Source organism: Euleptes europaea, chromosome 10 (genome assembly GCF_029931775.1).
Source record: "Euleptes europaea isolate rEulEur1 chromosome 10, rEulEur1.hap1, whole genome shotgun sequence".
Taxonomy (NCBI): Eukaryota; Metazoa; Chordata; class Lepidosauria; order Squamata; family Sphaerodactylidae; genus Euleptes; species Euleptes europaea.
This window is the reverse complement of record NC_079321.1, coordinates 66,274,318-66,292,633: the sequence shown is the minus strand read 5'-3', so window position 1 is coordinate 66,292,633 and position 18,316 is coordinate 66,274,318. Positions and strand designations below refer to the sequence as shown.

The window sequence follows — 18,316 nt, the reverse complement described above, 5'->3', positions numbered from 1 at the left end:
CATATAAAACGAAAGAAAAGGAAGGGAAGGGTTATTAAATATTGTGTTAAGCAGTTCAGTTGAGTGAATGTGCTGAGCTGAAATGTGTATGAAATTTTGATACTATCAGGCTGTGTAGGACCCAGAAATAGTTCACTCAGTATAACAAGTCACTGTTACTCTGTACAAGTTAACTATTCATCTTACTTCATCTGTTTATTATCATTTGGGTCAACACCACCTCTGATTGGATTGTTTACTTTTTTTACTAGATCTTGTTTTCACACATGCTGTTGAGTTGTCATTACAACTGTTAAATTGTTGGCAATGTGTGAAGTTAGGCTAAAAGGATTTTCCAGCCCATTGGTCAAAAGGTTTGGTGAGAGAAAGGACAGACAGACACATTTGATTGCTGAAAAGAGTGAGTGGTATCTTTGTAGAAATACTTTCAAAAAAATATCATACCTGTCATGGAGAGAAATCAGTGTACCAAGTAACAAGAGTTTCCTCCTTCTAACCACAAAGTAGATAAGAAAAGCAGAATATTCAAGCAAATGGCTTTTGTTAAGGATCAGCATGGTAGATCATTTGCTGAGGCCATGGCCTGGTAAAGAGCTGACCATAAACCAGAGATGTTTGGTCTGTCTGTTCCCACCAGAAATGGGAGATTGCCCCAAAGGTGCCTGCTATATCTTGGGGGGGGGGGGTGATTTCTCATTTGGCACCTGGATGTTAGAGTACATGACTCTAGCAATCCTTTGTGCCCTATTAGCATCAGTGAGGCATAAAGGATTATGAAAGAATTGTTGCTGCTGCAATTCACAGAGCTTCAGCTCATCCTGCTATGGTAGAGACTCCTTGTGAAGTGACTTAAGGCTGTTCCTGGAACTGAAGCCTTAGAAGGCCTGCTCTGCTCTGTGTGCACAATCTATCACAATGAGATGTGATTTAGAGGGAGGGACTTGAAAGAATTGTCAGGGGCTAGACTGGGAAGCACTTCCCCCTTCCTCTCCAGAGCTAATCTTTCTCCTGCTTCTCTCATGAAAGCTTTGCAGGGTTGGGTGGTGGTGGTTTCACCGGGCTTTTTACTATATGCAAATCTAAAATATGTTTGTAGGTCCTAACTTAGGTCTGGATATATTTTCTGTTCAGTTCTTACCACTTTCATGCTACTATTTTAAAATGTTTCATCGGATTCCATCTATTGAAAGAACAAGCATGAAGTTTAAGCAAGCTAAAAGTTGATATACGTTATATTTACCTTGCAGAATGCACAGCAGGAACACTACATCCTGTCGCGTGATGAAATTATATATATTCTTCCCCTACTCATATGTATGATTTACAACTTATTCTCACTGAAGTGATAAACCTGTGTCTGGGTTGTATCCACATCAAACTGGAAGTGGGGACTTGCATGAATGTGTACTTTTCCGTTCAAATGATGCCTTCCACTTAAAAAACTCATCAAAGTCATGGGGCTGCCAATCTTGATGAGATCAAGACCTCTAGTATTCTGAATGCTGCCTCAAGCAGATTCTCTGAAGAGATGGCGCAGAAGTTTTCTAAATAAAATAATGTAGACAATCTTTTTGGTATAAATGAGCCCAGGTGACAAACCTGTACATTACCCAGGTGGTTGGGTTTGAGTCAGTATTGCCTGTGAGCCAGACAAAGGATTACTAAATATATGCGTGTTCTTATCCCCTCAGTGGTCTATCTGTAAAGTGTGAATAACAATGACTTTGGATTTTCTGCTTGGTTGAAAACGGTAGAATGTTGAATGCACATTATATCTTTTAAAATGATATATACATATTTGTATCCTGGATTGCCTGCTTGGTTGAAGACACAGCAAATTGTTGAATGCATGTTTTAAATGATATTTGCGTATTTGTGGGTCTGGTAATGAACATTTTCACAATATCTGTGGAAGGTAAGGAAATAAAAATTCTTAGAGTAACTGTATATGTGAGAGTTAACAAGTTTTATAGGGGACACCTTAAATCTGTCCCATCTGTACAAAACTTTTTCTTCATCTAGAAACAGTGATCTGCATACCAGTGAGTTTCCAAGAATATTTAAGAGAAATATTGGCAAGGAGAGAATATTGGCCAAGGAGAGAAATCTTCTGTTAGTTAATATATATTAGTGATTCAGAAAAAAACTGTAGTAAGATTCATTTATTTCATAATGGATTTAATAGACTATATATGTGTGTGTGTGTGTGTCGAATCCATTATGAATACACACACATATCTATATATATATAAATTTGTCAATTGAATCCATTATTAAATAAATGAATATAGCCACAAAGTTTTTTTGTGAATCATTTTTTCTCTTTCTGAAGCATTCCTTATTTTTGTAATGCAGGGTGCATGCATCTTCTGATCCCCGTCCTTACCCTCTATCCCTAGTATACTGTCAGCAGTGAGGGACATTCCTTCTTTGTCTCTGAAAGGACTGGAGAAAGACTGGTCTTCTCCAAGCCTTTTCACCATGAAGTATAGTGTCCAGATCACGCGAAGTGATGGTATCGCTTTGCTCTGCTCTGGTTAGACCTCATCTAGAGTATTGTGTTCAGTTTTGGGCACCGCAATTTAAGAAGGATGTAGACAAGCTGGAATGTGTCCAGAGGAGGGCAACAAAGATGGTGAGGGATCTGGAGACCAAGTCCTATGAGGAACAGTTAAAGGAGCTGGGTATGTTTAACCTGAAGAGGATAAGATTGAGAGGGGATATGATAACCATCTTCAAGTTCTTGAAGGGCTGTCATATAGAGGATGGTGCCGAGTTGTTTTCTGTTGCCCCAGAACCAACGGGTTGAAATTAAATCAAAAGAATTTCCGTCTAGACATTAGAAAGAATTTTCTAACACAGCACTTTCTCAGTGGAACAGGCTTCCTTGGGAGGTGGTATGCGCTCCTTCCCTGGAGGTTTTTAAGCAGAGGCTAGATGGCCATCTATCAGCAATGCTGATTCTGTGACCTTAGGCAGAAGCTGAGAGGGAGGGCATCTTCTGGGCATGGAGTAGGGGTCACTGGGGGTGTGTGGGAGAGATAGTTGTGAATTTCCTGCATTGTGCAGGGGGTGGGACCAGATGACCCTGGTGGTCCCTTCCAACTCTATGATTCTATGACCCTTTGGTGACTTGCCATTGCCACCTGTGGCTACCCATTTATAGTCAAATGCTTTTCTTTCCAAAATTTGCAAGCATTTGTGCCAATAAAGTGAGCTACTATGGGAGTTGGACACAGATACATAGATATCTGTGTTATACACATATATATGAATGTCACACTCAAGCTTGTATATAGTTTTCCACATGGGATATGTATGAAGTTACACATGTTACTGGATGGCTAAACTCATTGTGGCCACTTCCCTTGGCATATTTTGCATATGCTCTACCACTGATCCATGTGGTTGCCAAGCACCTATTGCATTTTCTAGACCTGTTTGTGTGATTTATACTTCTGGGGTTGAAACCAGCAGTTCAAATTTATGTGCTGGCTTAAAATTCACTAAAAATTATTAGAGCACTTTATTCTATGAACAAAACATCTTTTCTGTTTTTAGGTGTGATCCGGATATTTTATTAGGCTATGAAGTCCAAATGCATTCTTGGGGATACCTCTTACAGAGGGCTGCTGCCCTAGGTGTTGATTTATTCCAGATGATCTCTCGTGTTCCAGGTGTGTGTGTTTAATGTTCTGTCCCTCTTAATGATTGTGAGAAACTATGACTTTACGTAAAGTTATATGGAAGCATAATATTCTGAGTCCTACCCCCCTCAGCTCTTTTTTCAAAATGAATGCTTTTCAGACAGCCATGTACACTGCTTCTGTTCATCATCTTGATAAAGAATGATCAGGGATCCTTACCATTTGTTTCTTTATGTTAGTAACTGTTTGTCCTCTGTTTGAGTAGATAGGAAAAGCAACAGGGGATGAAGCTAGCCATGAAGTGCTGAAGTATAGTATATGGGGCACTGGTTGCAATGAACATAGCTCTTATAAATCCATGATAACCTGCTGCTTGCCTCATTTTATTTACACTCCACCCTCCCCAGCTGAAGGCCGGGCTCAGAGCGGCTCACATAATATTCTGACATCTATTAAAATAGAATAAAACATTTAAAACACAATTAAAACAGCCCTATAAAATCATAAATAGCATAAAAAATCCGATCCAAAACAATGTAGACCTAAGTCCTGAAACTTAGAAGTTTAAAAAATCCTGATAGTAACCACCTCTGAAAAATGTATCAGTAATACATTAAGAGACAGGGAAGTACTCATAATCACTGTTTGAAGAAAATGTAAAATGAAAAGTGTCCTGAAACTTTGGATCGTTTATGTAATAATGCTGTATGAGCAAAGCACATAAAAATTCAAATAAAGTAACATGAACACATCTGATTTTATAGTTGTGTGTGTGTGTGTGTGTGTGTGTTCCCAGGTAGGTTAGGCAGTGATTTTTTGGTATGAGTAGACAAGAATGGAAGAGTCTGCAAACATGGCTATGGCATAGGGTTAGCAGGGCCTGAACATAATTTCTCTGAACCTGGTATAAATAGGGGGCTCTGTCCCCTATTTATTAATGAAAGAAAATATCCTGTTTTTGAAATACCATAAATCAATCATACCAGTTTATGATAAGGTAGACCTGTTTCCCCCTCTTCACCCCCCCCCCAATGCTTGAGAGTCAGATCTGCATTCCTTCCTCTCTCTCTTGCTGCACACCACTGCATACTCTGGCTCAATGACACAAAAGCAATTCACGGTGGTATCTCGTATTATAGAGTTGAGATGTGGCATGCATATCTTACTTTTCTTCCACGGAATTTGGAGATGCTGTATACATGTTCCCAGGCAAGTTCCATCGAGGCACTGACCAGGCTTGCTTAGCTTCAGCACAGTTGCTGCATTACGTACCTTCAGGCCATATCCCGGCATGGTTGTTTTCTTTTGATTAATCTTATTTTCAGATTTGCAATAATGTTGATTGAGTTATTAAAATATCCTTTTAATGTTTTAGATGACAAAAAAGAGAATAGATTTGCTTCAGAGCAAGATGAATATGGGTCTGATACAATGAGTGAAATAAACATTGTCGGACGGGTTATCTTAAATATCTGGAGAATTATGAGAAATGAGGTAAAGTCTGGCAAAATTACATTGAAGATAGTAAAGAAATTTATTCATAATATTGCTAAATTTAACCTGTAGTATACTGCTTTCACTTGCACTGTACTGTTAGAAATAACTCTTAGATCTTTCCTATAATATTTTCAGTAATAAAAGAAAAAAATCTATTTGTAATTTACAAATTTTCTCCTATTTCATAAGGTTCTGTCAGTACAGGAAATGTGAAATCTTTTTAGATGTTTTGAAAAATTGTAGTCCTGCATTTTTTAAAATGTATTTCTGTGTTCTATAACATATTTCACTCAACCAACTTTTATCTCTATTTCCTTACCAAAAATAGTACTTGCAGTCTGCTGCCATAACTTCAGTTTTCATTAGCATAAATACACTATTTACACCTTTCTGTTATAACTGGTGGTAATGGTGATTCCTTACAGTGCAATCTAGTGCAGAGTTACTTCAACTTAAGTCCGCTGATTTCCTTTTCCTTCCTTTTATCCCTTAGAAGCTCCTTGATCAATTGATCTTGAGCAGCATATATCTAGTGTTGGAGGGATATAAGGACTGAAACAAATCTTGCCACTGACAATGTAGCCTTGGGGTCCCTGTCGCTTAGTAAAAAAGGCATTATGTCAGTCACAGAGGCATTGAATTTGTATATTAAAAGGGGGGAAATATAGTGCGATCGAAGTTCCTCGTAAAAGCGGCATTCCAAAAGGGCATGGGCTAATGTGTCAATAGAGCCAGAAGAGCAAGGGCAGATCCTGTCTGAGTATGGTATATTCAGAATTCTGCCCTGCATTACCATAGAAGGGTTAGCATTCAATCTAGCCAAGCAAAAAGCTCTACAGAGACGAGGAGTTGTCAGGTAATATGTATAGGCAGGCAGACCACGTGGAGGGGGTATTCCGAAGAACTGGGATGAACAGACGCGACGAGCACGAAAAGTAGTGTAGTTATAATCGAGCTCTTTAATGCGCTTTTTAATTTTGGCAAAAGCTTCAGTTTTCCCAAGATCTGATAACATATCCTGCGAGAAGCCCAGCAACGCCAGTTTCTCATCTAAGATTTTTTACCATGAGGATTTGAAAGGGTCATGCTTCAGAGAAGCTAGGAACCCCTCAGTGCTAAAGCACAGTTTAAGGTGTAGTTTAAAGGCGGCCAACCACGCCCTAGCTTCAGGTGACATTTGGCCAAACTCGGAACGAAGAGTAACGCCAGCAACACATCGAGGGGCATTTAGGAGTTTTCGTAGGAACTGAAGCAGTGGACGATCTATAGATTCATTGATGACTGTAATCCAGATGGCAACACCAAAGAGGATAATTGGGGTAATTTTCAGATTAAAAACCTGAATAGCCCCTGGAATATATTTGCCACCTTTGGTGTGAAAAAAATTGACAATAGCACCAACCCCAGGTTTAATTTTGTTGGACACTGCTTTTTGATGGGCATTCCAATTTAGGTTATGGGAAAACAGAATGCCAAGGTAAACAAACTCGTTGACTTGGTCAACCTCAAAGCCATCTAATACCCAGCGAAAAAGAGACATTTTTCTCCTCTTAGTGAAGATCATGATCTTAGATTTATGATGGTTTATTTTAAGACCTTCCCTAGAGCAGTACTCAGAAAAAGTTTGCAAAAATCTTTTCAAACCAATTCTTGTGCGGGACAGGAGAACTGCATCGTCAGCATAGAGTAGAATCGGGGTGGAATGGCTTGCAAGCTTTGGGGGGTGGCAAAACTCTGAGAAATTGATTGCCATATCATTCAGGTATAGATTAAACAAGAGAGGAGCAAGGAGGCAACCTTGTCTAACTCCCTTGGCCAGTTCAAAAGGCTCGGTTAGTTCTCCTTGGTTGCCACAGTGAACCTGAGCTGTGAGGTCAGTATGAAATTGCTGAATAAGCCATAGTAACCTCCTATCCATAGTAGAATGTGATAGTTTCAACCATAGCCTCTCCCTCGGGATGGTATCAAAAGCTCCCTTAAGATCTATAAAACCCGCATAAAGGGTGCCATTTCGGGGGGAGGAATATTTCTCGGCTAGATGGTAGAGCACTAAGCAGTGGTCCATGACAGACCAACCCCTTCTTAAGCCAATCTGTTCCCAGCCAAGGATGTCATTACTCTCAACCCAGTCCAACAGCCTCTTTAATAAGTAGGAGGAATACAATTTGCCTAAGCAAGACAAAAGGCTGATTGGACGATAACAGCTTGGGTCAGAGCGCTGACCTTTTTTAAAGATTGGGACGATAATGGTATGTCTCCAAGATTTTGGAATAGCTCCTGATTCATTAATTTGTGTGAATACAGGAGCAAGAATGTTGGCCCACCATTCGCTGTTGACTTTAAAAAGTTCGTAGGGAATTAGATCAGGACCTGGGGCTTTGCCTGAGCGTAGGCGATCAATGAGCGGTTTAATGTCCTTAGGAGACACATCTGGCCAGGAATTCAGCAAAATAGAAGGTGCTACAGGTATAAGACCCTGGTTTTCCACAGAGTAGGAGAAGAGGCTCTTGAAGTAAGCTACCAAGACCGAAGACGGTCTGATTTCAGTGGGCTTAAACTAGAGTAACTATGCATAGGATTGTACCATTAAAAACTTAACCAGTTTATGACAGTAGATTAGAGCCCCACAACATCAGGTGTAAAGTGTCTCATCTGTAATGTGGGCTGAGACCTACAAGTTTATTTATGCAACTATTCTTTTTGTCTTATTCAATACTAAAAAGATATTGGGATTCTTATACTTGTGAAAAGCTCTTATTACACACATAATCATGTCTGCTCTTATTCTAGGTGACTTTAACTAATTATACCTTTGAAAACGTGGGCTTTCATGTACTTCACCAGCGCTTTCCACTGTTTACCTCTCGCGTTCTGTCTGATTGGTTTGACAACAAGTCAGACATTTATAGGTAATTATGTTACAAGTATGTTTCTGCTTCAAAATCTAGCCTGCATGTATCAACAGGAATGACAATTTAATAAGCAAGATTTTAAAACAAAAAGTGGTTCCTAAAGTAAGTAAACGTCTTCTCTAAGTCCCAGATACATAATCAGCCTTCTTATCCATTTTCTCAGGTCAGTCAGTTGAAACATATTATAAACAAGGGAGGGACTCATTTGTTTATTCATAGAGGATCCTATCCCCCTCACTTCACTTGTTCACCCATCTGCCCCCAGGCTCCTGCTCCCCCCCCAGCACCTTTGAGAAACTCGTGGTTTCTAAAATTAAAAGATGTTCACAATTTTTTTTTTAAAAAAAGAGAAACTCGTGGAGATGGGGGAGTCTGTTTACTCACCTCCTCCTCCCACTCTGCCTGCCCAACTGTCCCTTTCCCTGCTTTTCTGCCTGACCTGACCACCCATTCCCGTCCCTACTGTTCTCTGTGTAGGGGTGGTGTGGAGGAATGGGGGGGGACAACAGTAGTTTCTGTTTACCCACCTTCCCCTGCCCACCTTCAGTTCTGTCATCCATGTCTTGCCCATGTGGCTGTGGCAGCTCCCCCTCCATCTTACATGGCAGCCAACAGAGGTACCTTGTCTACACAGGCACAGACAACATTCCTGTATTTAGGGGATTAAACCACCCCCTTTTTAATTTTTCATATTTTTCTGCAAACCTGGGAGTCTCCCAAGCTGGCAGAAATATTCCCCTTCTTTCTACATGTCCCCAGTGCATATGGGGCCATGTTGAGCCTTAGATACAATGATATCTTCTTTGCAGGGTAGTTACCAATAATGCATGGCCACGTTCCACATCGTGTAAGTTATTTGGATCAAGTGCCATTTCAGCATAGTAGAAAAGTGGAAAATGTGAGACATGCTTTTGATTCTGCACTTCAGGCATTACTTAAATAATATGGGAGCTGAATGTACTAATAGCTATGCCACAAGGGAAGCATATATACTAAGTCTTTCTGCTGTCTCTTCTGAAATATAACAAAAATTTACAGTCTTCTTTCTGTTTCTTATCTCAAACATTAATTAAAACAATTGCAGTTCCATTTCAGTAGTCAGGGAAGCTAAATGTAATGGGTTCGTTTCAAAGTTGAGTTTCTGTTCATGGAAGGTACTTTGTCAGGGGAACAGAACTTCCCTGCCACTACTGCCTTTTGTTAACAGAAAACTCCGTCCATTCATAACAGAATACATGATGGTGGTGTAAAGGAAGCAAAAACTAGCAATAGGGATGAAGAGTGAGAGTACAATGGTTGATAAAACAATCTCATTGAATAGAAAGTAGTCATGGTTCCATCCAGCCTATAAATGGTGTAGTAGGACACGCAGCTTTTAAATTTAAAATATGTGTAGCTTACTAATCCAGATGTAAATAATTTTTTATGTACAATGATCTCCAAAAACAAGTAGGAGTCTCTAAGGTGGCACAAAACTAATAGATCTGTTGTGGTATAAGCTTTCACGGACTAGATACATCTTTTCCACATTCTGTCTCTTGCTACTCCATAAAACTGCTGTTACTTTCAGGCCATTAGGAAGCAGACTATGCGTTGGACCCAGTGGGAAATTTCTTGTGATCTTTTCCTTCCATTTCCACTTGCACAATAGTATTCCCACTTGCATTTCTGCTTGCACAAGATCTTGTGCAACCAATTTCTAGGCTCTATAATATATAGGGAGAGAAGTACTAAGGGTTGTGTAAGATCTTGGGCAAGCAGCACTGCACTAAGGTAATGCAAGACAGACTTTTTCTCCTTGAAAAACTAGATAGATAGAATGTTGGTCTTTAAGACCTGGGTATCCCCGCCTCCCATCGTGCCTTGACCTGGATCGCCCCAGATTAGCCTGATCGTGTCAGATCTCAGAAGTTAAGAAGGGTTGGTCCTGGCTAGTATTTGCATGGGAGACCTCCAAGGAATACCAGGGTTGTGATGCAGAAGCAGGCAATGGCAAACCACCTCTGAAAGTCTCTTGCCTTGAAAACCTTTTGGGGTTGCCATAAGTCAGCTGTGAGTTGATGGCAAAAAAAAAATCCCTTCAGCAGACCAAGGATACCTACACAGCTGTTCCCCCTCAGGGATACATTAGCAACTCAGGAATTAGACTTATACCTTTGGGTATTGCTTTTGAACAGTTATTACGAAGTGAATGGATGGAATTGGCTTGATGAAAGATTAACTCTCAGGAATTAAGTCACCTTATCCAGTCATGAGCTGTCCCTCTCGCAGAATACGCAAAGCATGTGCCCTGTATATAAGGTATACACTGCAGCTCTGTTCTGTGACCATGCAGCACCCCTGGAAGGGGAGGTCTAACCAAAGGACTCCACAGATTACAGAACTGAGAGCACTTTGAGGCCCTATCCTAAATGTTTTAGTGGCACATTTTTATTTTGCCAGAGCCTTATTAACCTGAATAGAGGAAAGATGCGTATCACATACAATGGGGGGAAAGCTAGCACTTCCCATAAGTAGGTTCATTAATAGTGACATACCTTGCAAGTCTCATGGGTCTGGCAGACTTTATGCCATAGGGTTGCAGCTAGGGACAATTCTGAATCAAATACTGAAGCACTGGTTCATTCCCTTTTCGTCTCCCTTATGAAGGAGAAAGACTGTTTAGTGACCCAGTCATAAGCAGATAACTGGAGAGGTGGGATATAAATGTAGTAAATAACAAGTCCTTCATAGACCAAGCAGAGATAAAAGGTCTCTGCATTTGGCTATACCAGATTCTAGTTGTATCCCTACCAGATAACATCTGAAATACTGAGGCTTCACAGATTTAATTCCCAACCAATCAGCCTTCTAATTTCCAACCATATCAAAGATTCTGTTAGCATAAAGTGGACAAGATGAACCAAGACACAACTTCTTCAGCAATGCCATTAGTCTCAGAACAAATGCGATGATCTAGGAACAATTTCTCCTCAGCACATCCAAGTAGAGGGGTGACAATCAATTCTTTCAAATGTGAACATCATCATCCAAGGAGACAGTTGATAAAATCTCCAGATAATGCACCATAGAATTTTGTAGAGTTATCCATCATTAGACTGCTTCACTTGGTTTTTCCTTATCAACAGGTTTTTCCTTATCCTTTCCAAAAGCTAATTTCATACAACATTTGCAGTAACTATATACTCAGTGGTATACAAGGCTATTCTGTGTCCAGACAGGAATCTAGACTGGGGCCTTTGATAAAGATAATTTGGAAAAGAGTCTCCACCCTTCGAGGCCTGTAGTTAAAAGTATTAGGATCATACCATAGACATACTTCTATCTCCATTCATGATACCAGAAAAATCAGTATATATACCGTATTCACCTTGTCACCCTCTTAAGCTGGGGGAGCAAATACCTACCCAGAAGAGAACTTTAATGATACAGTGCAATCCAGTTTGAGGGGATAGAGGCCACCTGTTTGATGTCACTCAATAAAAACAACTTTGACCTTATGGTTCATTACTTCAAAACCCCTGAAATGAGATTTGTGTCTCCAGACACCATGGAAATACTGAGATAGTCTTCAGCTGGCCCAAAGTCCTGTTTGCTGTGGCAGCATATTCCTTATTTCAAAAGTTGTTCGAGACTATTGTTTTTCCCATTCTGCCACCTCAAGAAAGAGTAGAACTAGAATCCAGGCAGGAAATGCATGTTGGCCTCACAGACCTTTGTTTCTGAAATAGCAGGATCTAAAATTGTAACCACTTAAGCGAGAAGTCTTTCTAAAAATACTAGTGGAAGAACTGGCATCCATTTTATACTGCAATTCAAACCTTAAAAAGAATCATTTGTGGGGGGGGGGGGAATGAAAAGTTTATTTTGCTTGAGGCTTTCTCTTGTTTTCAGACTCTGAAGGTTTTTTCTCCCTTCAAATTTAAAGGTGGAAAATGGTTGATTATTACATTAGCCGTGTTCGTGGGAATCTCCAGCTGTTAGATCATCTGGACTTGATTGGCAGAACAAGCGAAATGGCAAGGCTGTTTGGCATTCAGTTCTTGCATGTGTTAACAAGGGGGTCACAGGTAAACTTTCCTTTACTTTTTGAATAGTCAAAGTATCTAAGGGGACGTTTGGTAAATTTGATTCTAACCTATTTAAAAGAGTGTCTGACCAATAAGATTGTGCCCTTTCTTTTGGACTGTAGTCAGGATCCGCATTTGAAGGAACAGTCCTATAACAGACCATCACTTGGCTACAAACCCATCATTCATATTAGAGGAGTGCTGAGCTACTGATTAAATAACATTATCACATATATAGTAGTTTTAGCACAATGTCTGAAAAACACAGATAGTGTTTTGCTTTGACCAGTAATTCTTACATATTCTTGTTTTCTTTTGTAGTACCGTGTGGAGTCAATGATGTTACGCATTGCTAAACCAATGAATTATATTGCTGTGACTCCTAGTGTCCAGCAGCGTGCTCAAATGAGAGCCCCACAATGTATTCCTCTAATAATGGAGCCAGAGTCTCGTTTCTACAGTAATGCTGTCCTTGTACTAGACTTCCAGTCTTTGTATCCATCTATAGTAATAGCATACAATTACTGTTATTCTACGTGCTTGGGACATGTTGAAAACTTGGGAAAGTAAGTATTAATAATTTAAACTTTGGCACTAAACTGCATGCCATAATTTGTCCATGTAGAGCAGAATAGAACTGACAAGAAATGATAAATGAAGAAGAAAAAGGTGAGACAGGCAAGCCAGAAAGAGAAATGATAGACAGCTTAGAGAGCCCCACAATGAGATCTCTGAGATTGAATCTGGAGCATGAGAAAGGCTGGCAGGATTCGCATATTATGACAAACAGGTTGTTGTTATGGGAATGAACCTGGGGGGTTCTTGAGCTTATCAGGTACTAACCCTTTCTTCCCTCGCCTAATTTGTGGCTAGGAAGCTAAATTGTTCTACAGAAGTCATAGTTCGTCATCTTGTCTGAACTGCAAACTGGTTTATTCTGTTTCCCAAACTAGGATTCTAACTACAGTTTATGTTCAAGTTTGGGAGGGCAGAGAACAAATTATAGTTTGTGATTTGGACAAAACATCTGTGGTTTGCCACATAAGTGTTTTAATTTTGCAGGTGCACTCAAGGGGCAGGGAGGAGTGGAAAGGAGAGTGAGAATCCCAAGGTAGCTTCAGGATCATCTCTGTAATGAGTTAAACAATGCAGATGAGCTGAGGGAGTGATGCAGAGAAAGTAAAAATAAAAATGCTTTAAAAAACAGCCACAGTTTCCCTAAATAATGTACAGAATGAAAAGAAGTATGATCGGTGTTACTGTAGAATAGCATCAGTAGTTGGTTTGTATTGTTACTCTGCATTCATTCCTTTTTCTTTTATTTGTAGATATGAGGAATTTAAATTTGGATGCACATCTCTGAGAATAACTCCAGATTTACTGTATCAACTCCGGCATGATATTACAGTATCACCTAGTGGAATTGCTTTTGTCAAGGTAATAACTTTACTCAGAATGGTTATGTTGCATTGACAATGGTGTGATAGTCATTGGGGTTTGTTGCTTTTTCTGTATTTGTTCTTATTACATTTGAATTTATTACAATCCAAAACTTTAAAACATTACTGATAATAAGTTGAAGGTAGCATCAAAAAGAGCTCTCGTGAAATATCTTAGATGTAGGCTATATCTTTTTATTAAAGTAGCACTTTAAATTTTACCTGGAAATACACTAGTAACCAGTAGACCTGATATTAGTATAATGCAGCCAGATCCTTACAACAGTTGAACTGCCACATTCTGGACCAGTTGAAGCTTCCCGTCTACTTTTGATCTTATAACCTGTTGTCATGACATTTAGATTAAGGCTGAACTGAACCAGCCCCCTGACTTTGCAGCCCAGATCACAGCAGCCACATATGGCATCTCTCTTCTCTGGCACTTGTTGTGAGTGAAGATAATATTTTCTGCCTTTACTTTGAATTTGTTGTGTGATGTTGCCACATAGTCACATTTACATGATATTATTATAAAACCGAATCATAGCAAGAGAATCATGCTGATATTCATTGTCATCCTCGAGTTGTTATCCCCTCTGAGGTATTTAGAGACTTGGGATTCCACCCCTCCCCCCCATCACTTGAGAAGGTGCTGGAGAGGGGAAGACAGGCCTTCGCGATGGCTTCAAAACCCCTGTTCAAGAACTGTGTTAAGTGCAGCACAAAAATGACTCACACAGATGGGCACCAATTGTGTTTATTGTGCTTGGGGGAGACACACAATGTTCAGGCTTGCAAGATCTGCCTAAAATTTACTCTGAAAGCTAGAGCTGACAGGGCAGCCTGCATTAAAGCCACTCTTTGGGAAAGCTCCATGAGTGCAACCCTCCCATGTGATCAGACTCTATTGGTTCTGAAAACCTTGTCGGTTCCAATGAAAAGTTCCAACATTGAGACCGCTTTGGTTCAGTCCTCGGCCTCTCTGAAGGCGGTTCCGAGCACGTCCCATTCCATGGTTTCAAATGCACAGCCTATGCAACCTCCTCGATCGGCTCTGAAGAGGAAAGACAAGGAATACCATTCTGACTCGGAACTGGTATCAAAGAAACACAAAGACAAGTCTAAACATAGGGGAGCATAAGAAGAAGTCCTTGGAACTGAGCACCACCTTAGCCCCATCTCTGTGCTCATCTTCTCCTTCTACCCCAACCCCCTTGGATACGGTGCCTGATGTCATTTTTTGCGAAGACGTCGAGGCGGAACCATCTGGAACTGAGGTCGATTTTCAACAGGAGCAGGACGTCCCTCCACTTGATCCCCTACAACAGAAGTGGGGAACCTTTTTTCCGCCAAGGGCCATTTGGATATTTATAACATCATTCGCAGGCCATACGACCAAGCCCCAAGCAGGCAGCTGTCCCAGATGACCCCCCCCCCGGCGTGGGCAAGCAGGCAGGCACCAACCGGTGGCACACTTGCCCATCTGGTGGCACAGGATGGTCTGTTGCACCAGCCAGGCATAGCCGTCCAGCCACACACCAGAGTTGCTCCTGCTCTGCATGGTCAGGGCCGGATTTTACAGCCGGCTCCTGCTACCTCCGCCTGCAGGGATGAAATGAGGACACACTGGCTAAGAACTCGGGGGGCCCTGCGCATTATGGCCCTGCCCCCTTTAACCCCTCCATTGTCGCCACATCCGCCCCCAGCCCTATTGTACGTTTCTCCACGGCCCCTGTGGGAAAGAGTTAACACAGTTTCTTGGGCGGTCCTAGCAGCTAATGACTCTTCTGCAAGGGGGGGAAAAGGTTCCTTTTCTTGGCAAAACAAACTCACATCCACCTTGAATAGAGGTTATTCCTGTCCACGGGAGGGGACGGATCGCCAGTCTTAGATCCTTCTGAGCTAGAAATCTGCCAGGACCCGCAAAGGGCCAGACAAAATGATTTTGCGGGCCTTAAACGGCCCCCTGGGCCTGACATTCCCCACCCCTGCCCTACAAGTTGAAGACTGGATTGGCTTCTGTTGGTTCTGTCAGATGGAACGGGATGCAGGACAGATGCTGGTTCCTCCAGCTCCATCTTTCAGGGGCTCTTTTTTTACACAGTTGTCTTCACAAGGTGATTCAGAACCAGATCTGGAAATGGAGACCCTGCTGACTTATGGCTCAAAGCTGTTCAGGGACATTTCCTGATGAGAATGTGGAGGACCCATCTCATATCTTGCCCAGAGGGGACTCCAGATTGCATACTGTACAGATGCTTCATATGGCAGAGCCACTAGACATTGATGTCTACATCGCCTAAGAGAAACCCAAGGACAAGATTCTCAGTAGGCTACATTTGTGAGCTAACCAGAGAGATTCCTACCAACCAGGAAGTGAAACAGGGATGTGTGTTGTCCCCCTATCTCTTTAACCTCTTTATAAATGACCTTGACCCAACGTTAAGAACAGTAGATGGCCATTTGCCCAAGCTGGGCCCTTCCTCCATCCCTCTACTATTGTATGCCGATGATGCTGTGGTATTATCTTTAACACAGAAGGGGCTAAGGCGGCTGCTGTCCATGTTTGTAAGCTATTGCAATGCCAACTTATTATCTATCAATTACAAGAAATCTAAGATCCTAGTCTTCTCTAAATCTTGGAGACGTCACAGTTGGACAATTAAAGGGCACGAAATTGAACAAGTGAAACAATTTAGATACTTGGGCCTGAATTTCCAATACAACAGCAATTGGACAACTCACAGGAACTATGCTGTGTCCTAAGCTAAACGTAACAATGAGGCCACAATTCGTTTCTTTTATGTTTATGGTGGCCAATTAGTTCCTGCTGCCTTACGAGTGTTTAAGGCTAAATCCATCTCCCAACTCCTATATGGAGTTCCTATTTGGGTAACTGCCTTTAATCAGGACATTGAGAGGATTCAGTCCACCTTCTTATGCCGCATTCTTGGTGTCCCCAATTGCGTAGGGTATGCAGCTCTGTGCCTTGAGACGGGACAGGATTTTTTGGAGACCAGAGCTTGGATTCAGACCATTAAGTTCTGGTTACGTCTGCACTTTCTAACTTAATATCCTGGCTATATTCCTGCATTGCTGGGAGATTCTTACATAAGCCAGTGGTTGAAATTAATTATCAGGAAAATCAAGTCTGTCGGTATCCCATTTGATTCTCTTTTGATGCTTGGGAAAGAGCAGGCATTTAGATTGATACGTCAGCGCCTACTAGATATAGAAATGCAGACCCTAACCTCCCTAGCTAATAGACACTGTTCCCCCATGTTTCATGGTATTCCTCCGGCTTATGGAGCTGCAGCTTCCTACTTGTCTTACTTGGAGTCACCGGACATTCGCAGAACGTTCATGCTCGCTAGACTTAACATTCTTCCCTCAGCTATCCTACAAGGAAGATACAAAGGAATCCCTTTTATTGATAGGTATTGTCCATGTAAGACTGGGGATCCTGAACACTTAACTCACTCGCTGTTGTACTGTCAGCTTTACATGAGGCCGAGGAATACTTACATTAAACCCCTACTGCCTAGTGAACAGAGTCTTTCAGATCAGCAGTTGGTGATGTACCTTTTATCTGATAGAAACCCTACCGTTACCCAACAAGTAGCTAGTTTTCTCCTGTCTGCACAAAGGATTCGCAAGCAGTTTGTACGTACTTCTAAGTAATGTCCTTTTAATGTAATCTGTTTTAACCGATTTTGTAATTCTGTTTATGGTATACTGATGTAAATGCCTAATAAAGGTAATGATGATGATGATGAAGTAGGCTGCATTTGGAAACCTGTGGTGGCCTTCCCTGTCCTCGAGGGTTTGACCGACTTGAAGGAAACCCTCTGCAAAAAACCAGCCCCACCTTCTACCAAGAAGATGGAAAATTAAACCAGGGTTTGCGGAATTTTTGGCTGTCCATCCAACAACTTCTTCAATAGTGGCTACTGAGATGCAACCCAGACAGAAACTGGGGCAACATGCATCCCCTGCAGATAAGGAAAGCAGGATACTAGATACCTTGGGCAGGAGGTTCTACACTGCCTCGGCCTTGAACTTTAGGATAACAAACTACCAGACAATCATGTCTGGCTATCAACTACACCTGTGGGAGAGCCTGTCGGCCCACCTGAAGGATATTCCCTTGGAGGCTAGAAACTCCATCCAAGCTGTCCAGGCAGAAGTGATTAACCTGTCAAAGCAGGACATTTCAGCTGGAAAGCACTTGGCCAAGGCTTCTGTCAGGGCATTGACAGCAGCAATTACCCTCCGTAGGCATTCACGGCCACATACCACAGCTCTCCTGATCCATGCTAGGGCTCAAGTAGAAGACCTACCCTTTGAGGGAAACACACTCTTTGTCATCTCAACAACTGAGTTTTTGAAAGCCATCACAGAGGAATTCATATGGTGTCATGCCTCACGGCAGTCAAAACAAAAACAAGCCCCCTCAGAGGCAGCAAGTTTACACCACCCCCTTCTATAGGGGGCAGAAGTTCCAACGCTTCCAGGGCCCACCACAGTATCCTCAATCTGAGCCATTCCAAAACCAACAATACTACCCCTCCTATCTGTACCAGCAGGGTGGTAAGCGTAGGAATAGCTCCGGATCTAATCAGGCCCTCCTGCACAGAAGGAACACCAGAGGCAGGGTCCTCAGATATTCTGACTATTACCCCAAGAGACACTGGCAGTGCAGCCTTTTGGGGATAGATCGGCGTCCTTTTATGCCCAGTGGTCGCTAATTA

The 18,316-nt window shown here is 41.6% G+C and overlaps 1 protein-coding gene across 1 annotated transcript in view; it reads left to right on the top strand.

The window, feature by feature from the left end:
- Nucleotides 1-18,316, top strand: part of REV3L (REV3 like, DNA directed polymerase zeta catalytic subunit) — a 112,331-nt gene that overhangs the window by 72,307 nt on the left and 21,708 nt on the right. The window contains exons 19-24 of the mRNA XM_056856958.1: nt 3,562-3,677; nt 5,023-5,141; nt 7,935-8,053; nt 11,985-12,126; nt 12,448-12,692; nt 13,455-13,563. Coding sequence (XP_056712936.1) covers nt 3,562-3,677; nt 5,023-5,141; nt 7,935-8,053; nt 11,985-12,126; nt 12,448-12,692; nt 13,455-13,563 — 850 coding nt within the window. The remainder of the gene's footprint in view (nt 1-3,561; nt 3,678-5,022; nt 5,142-7,934; nt 8,054-11,984; nt 12,127-12,447; nt 12,693-13,454; nt 13,564-18,316) is intronic.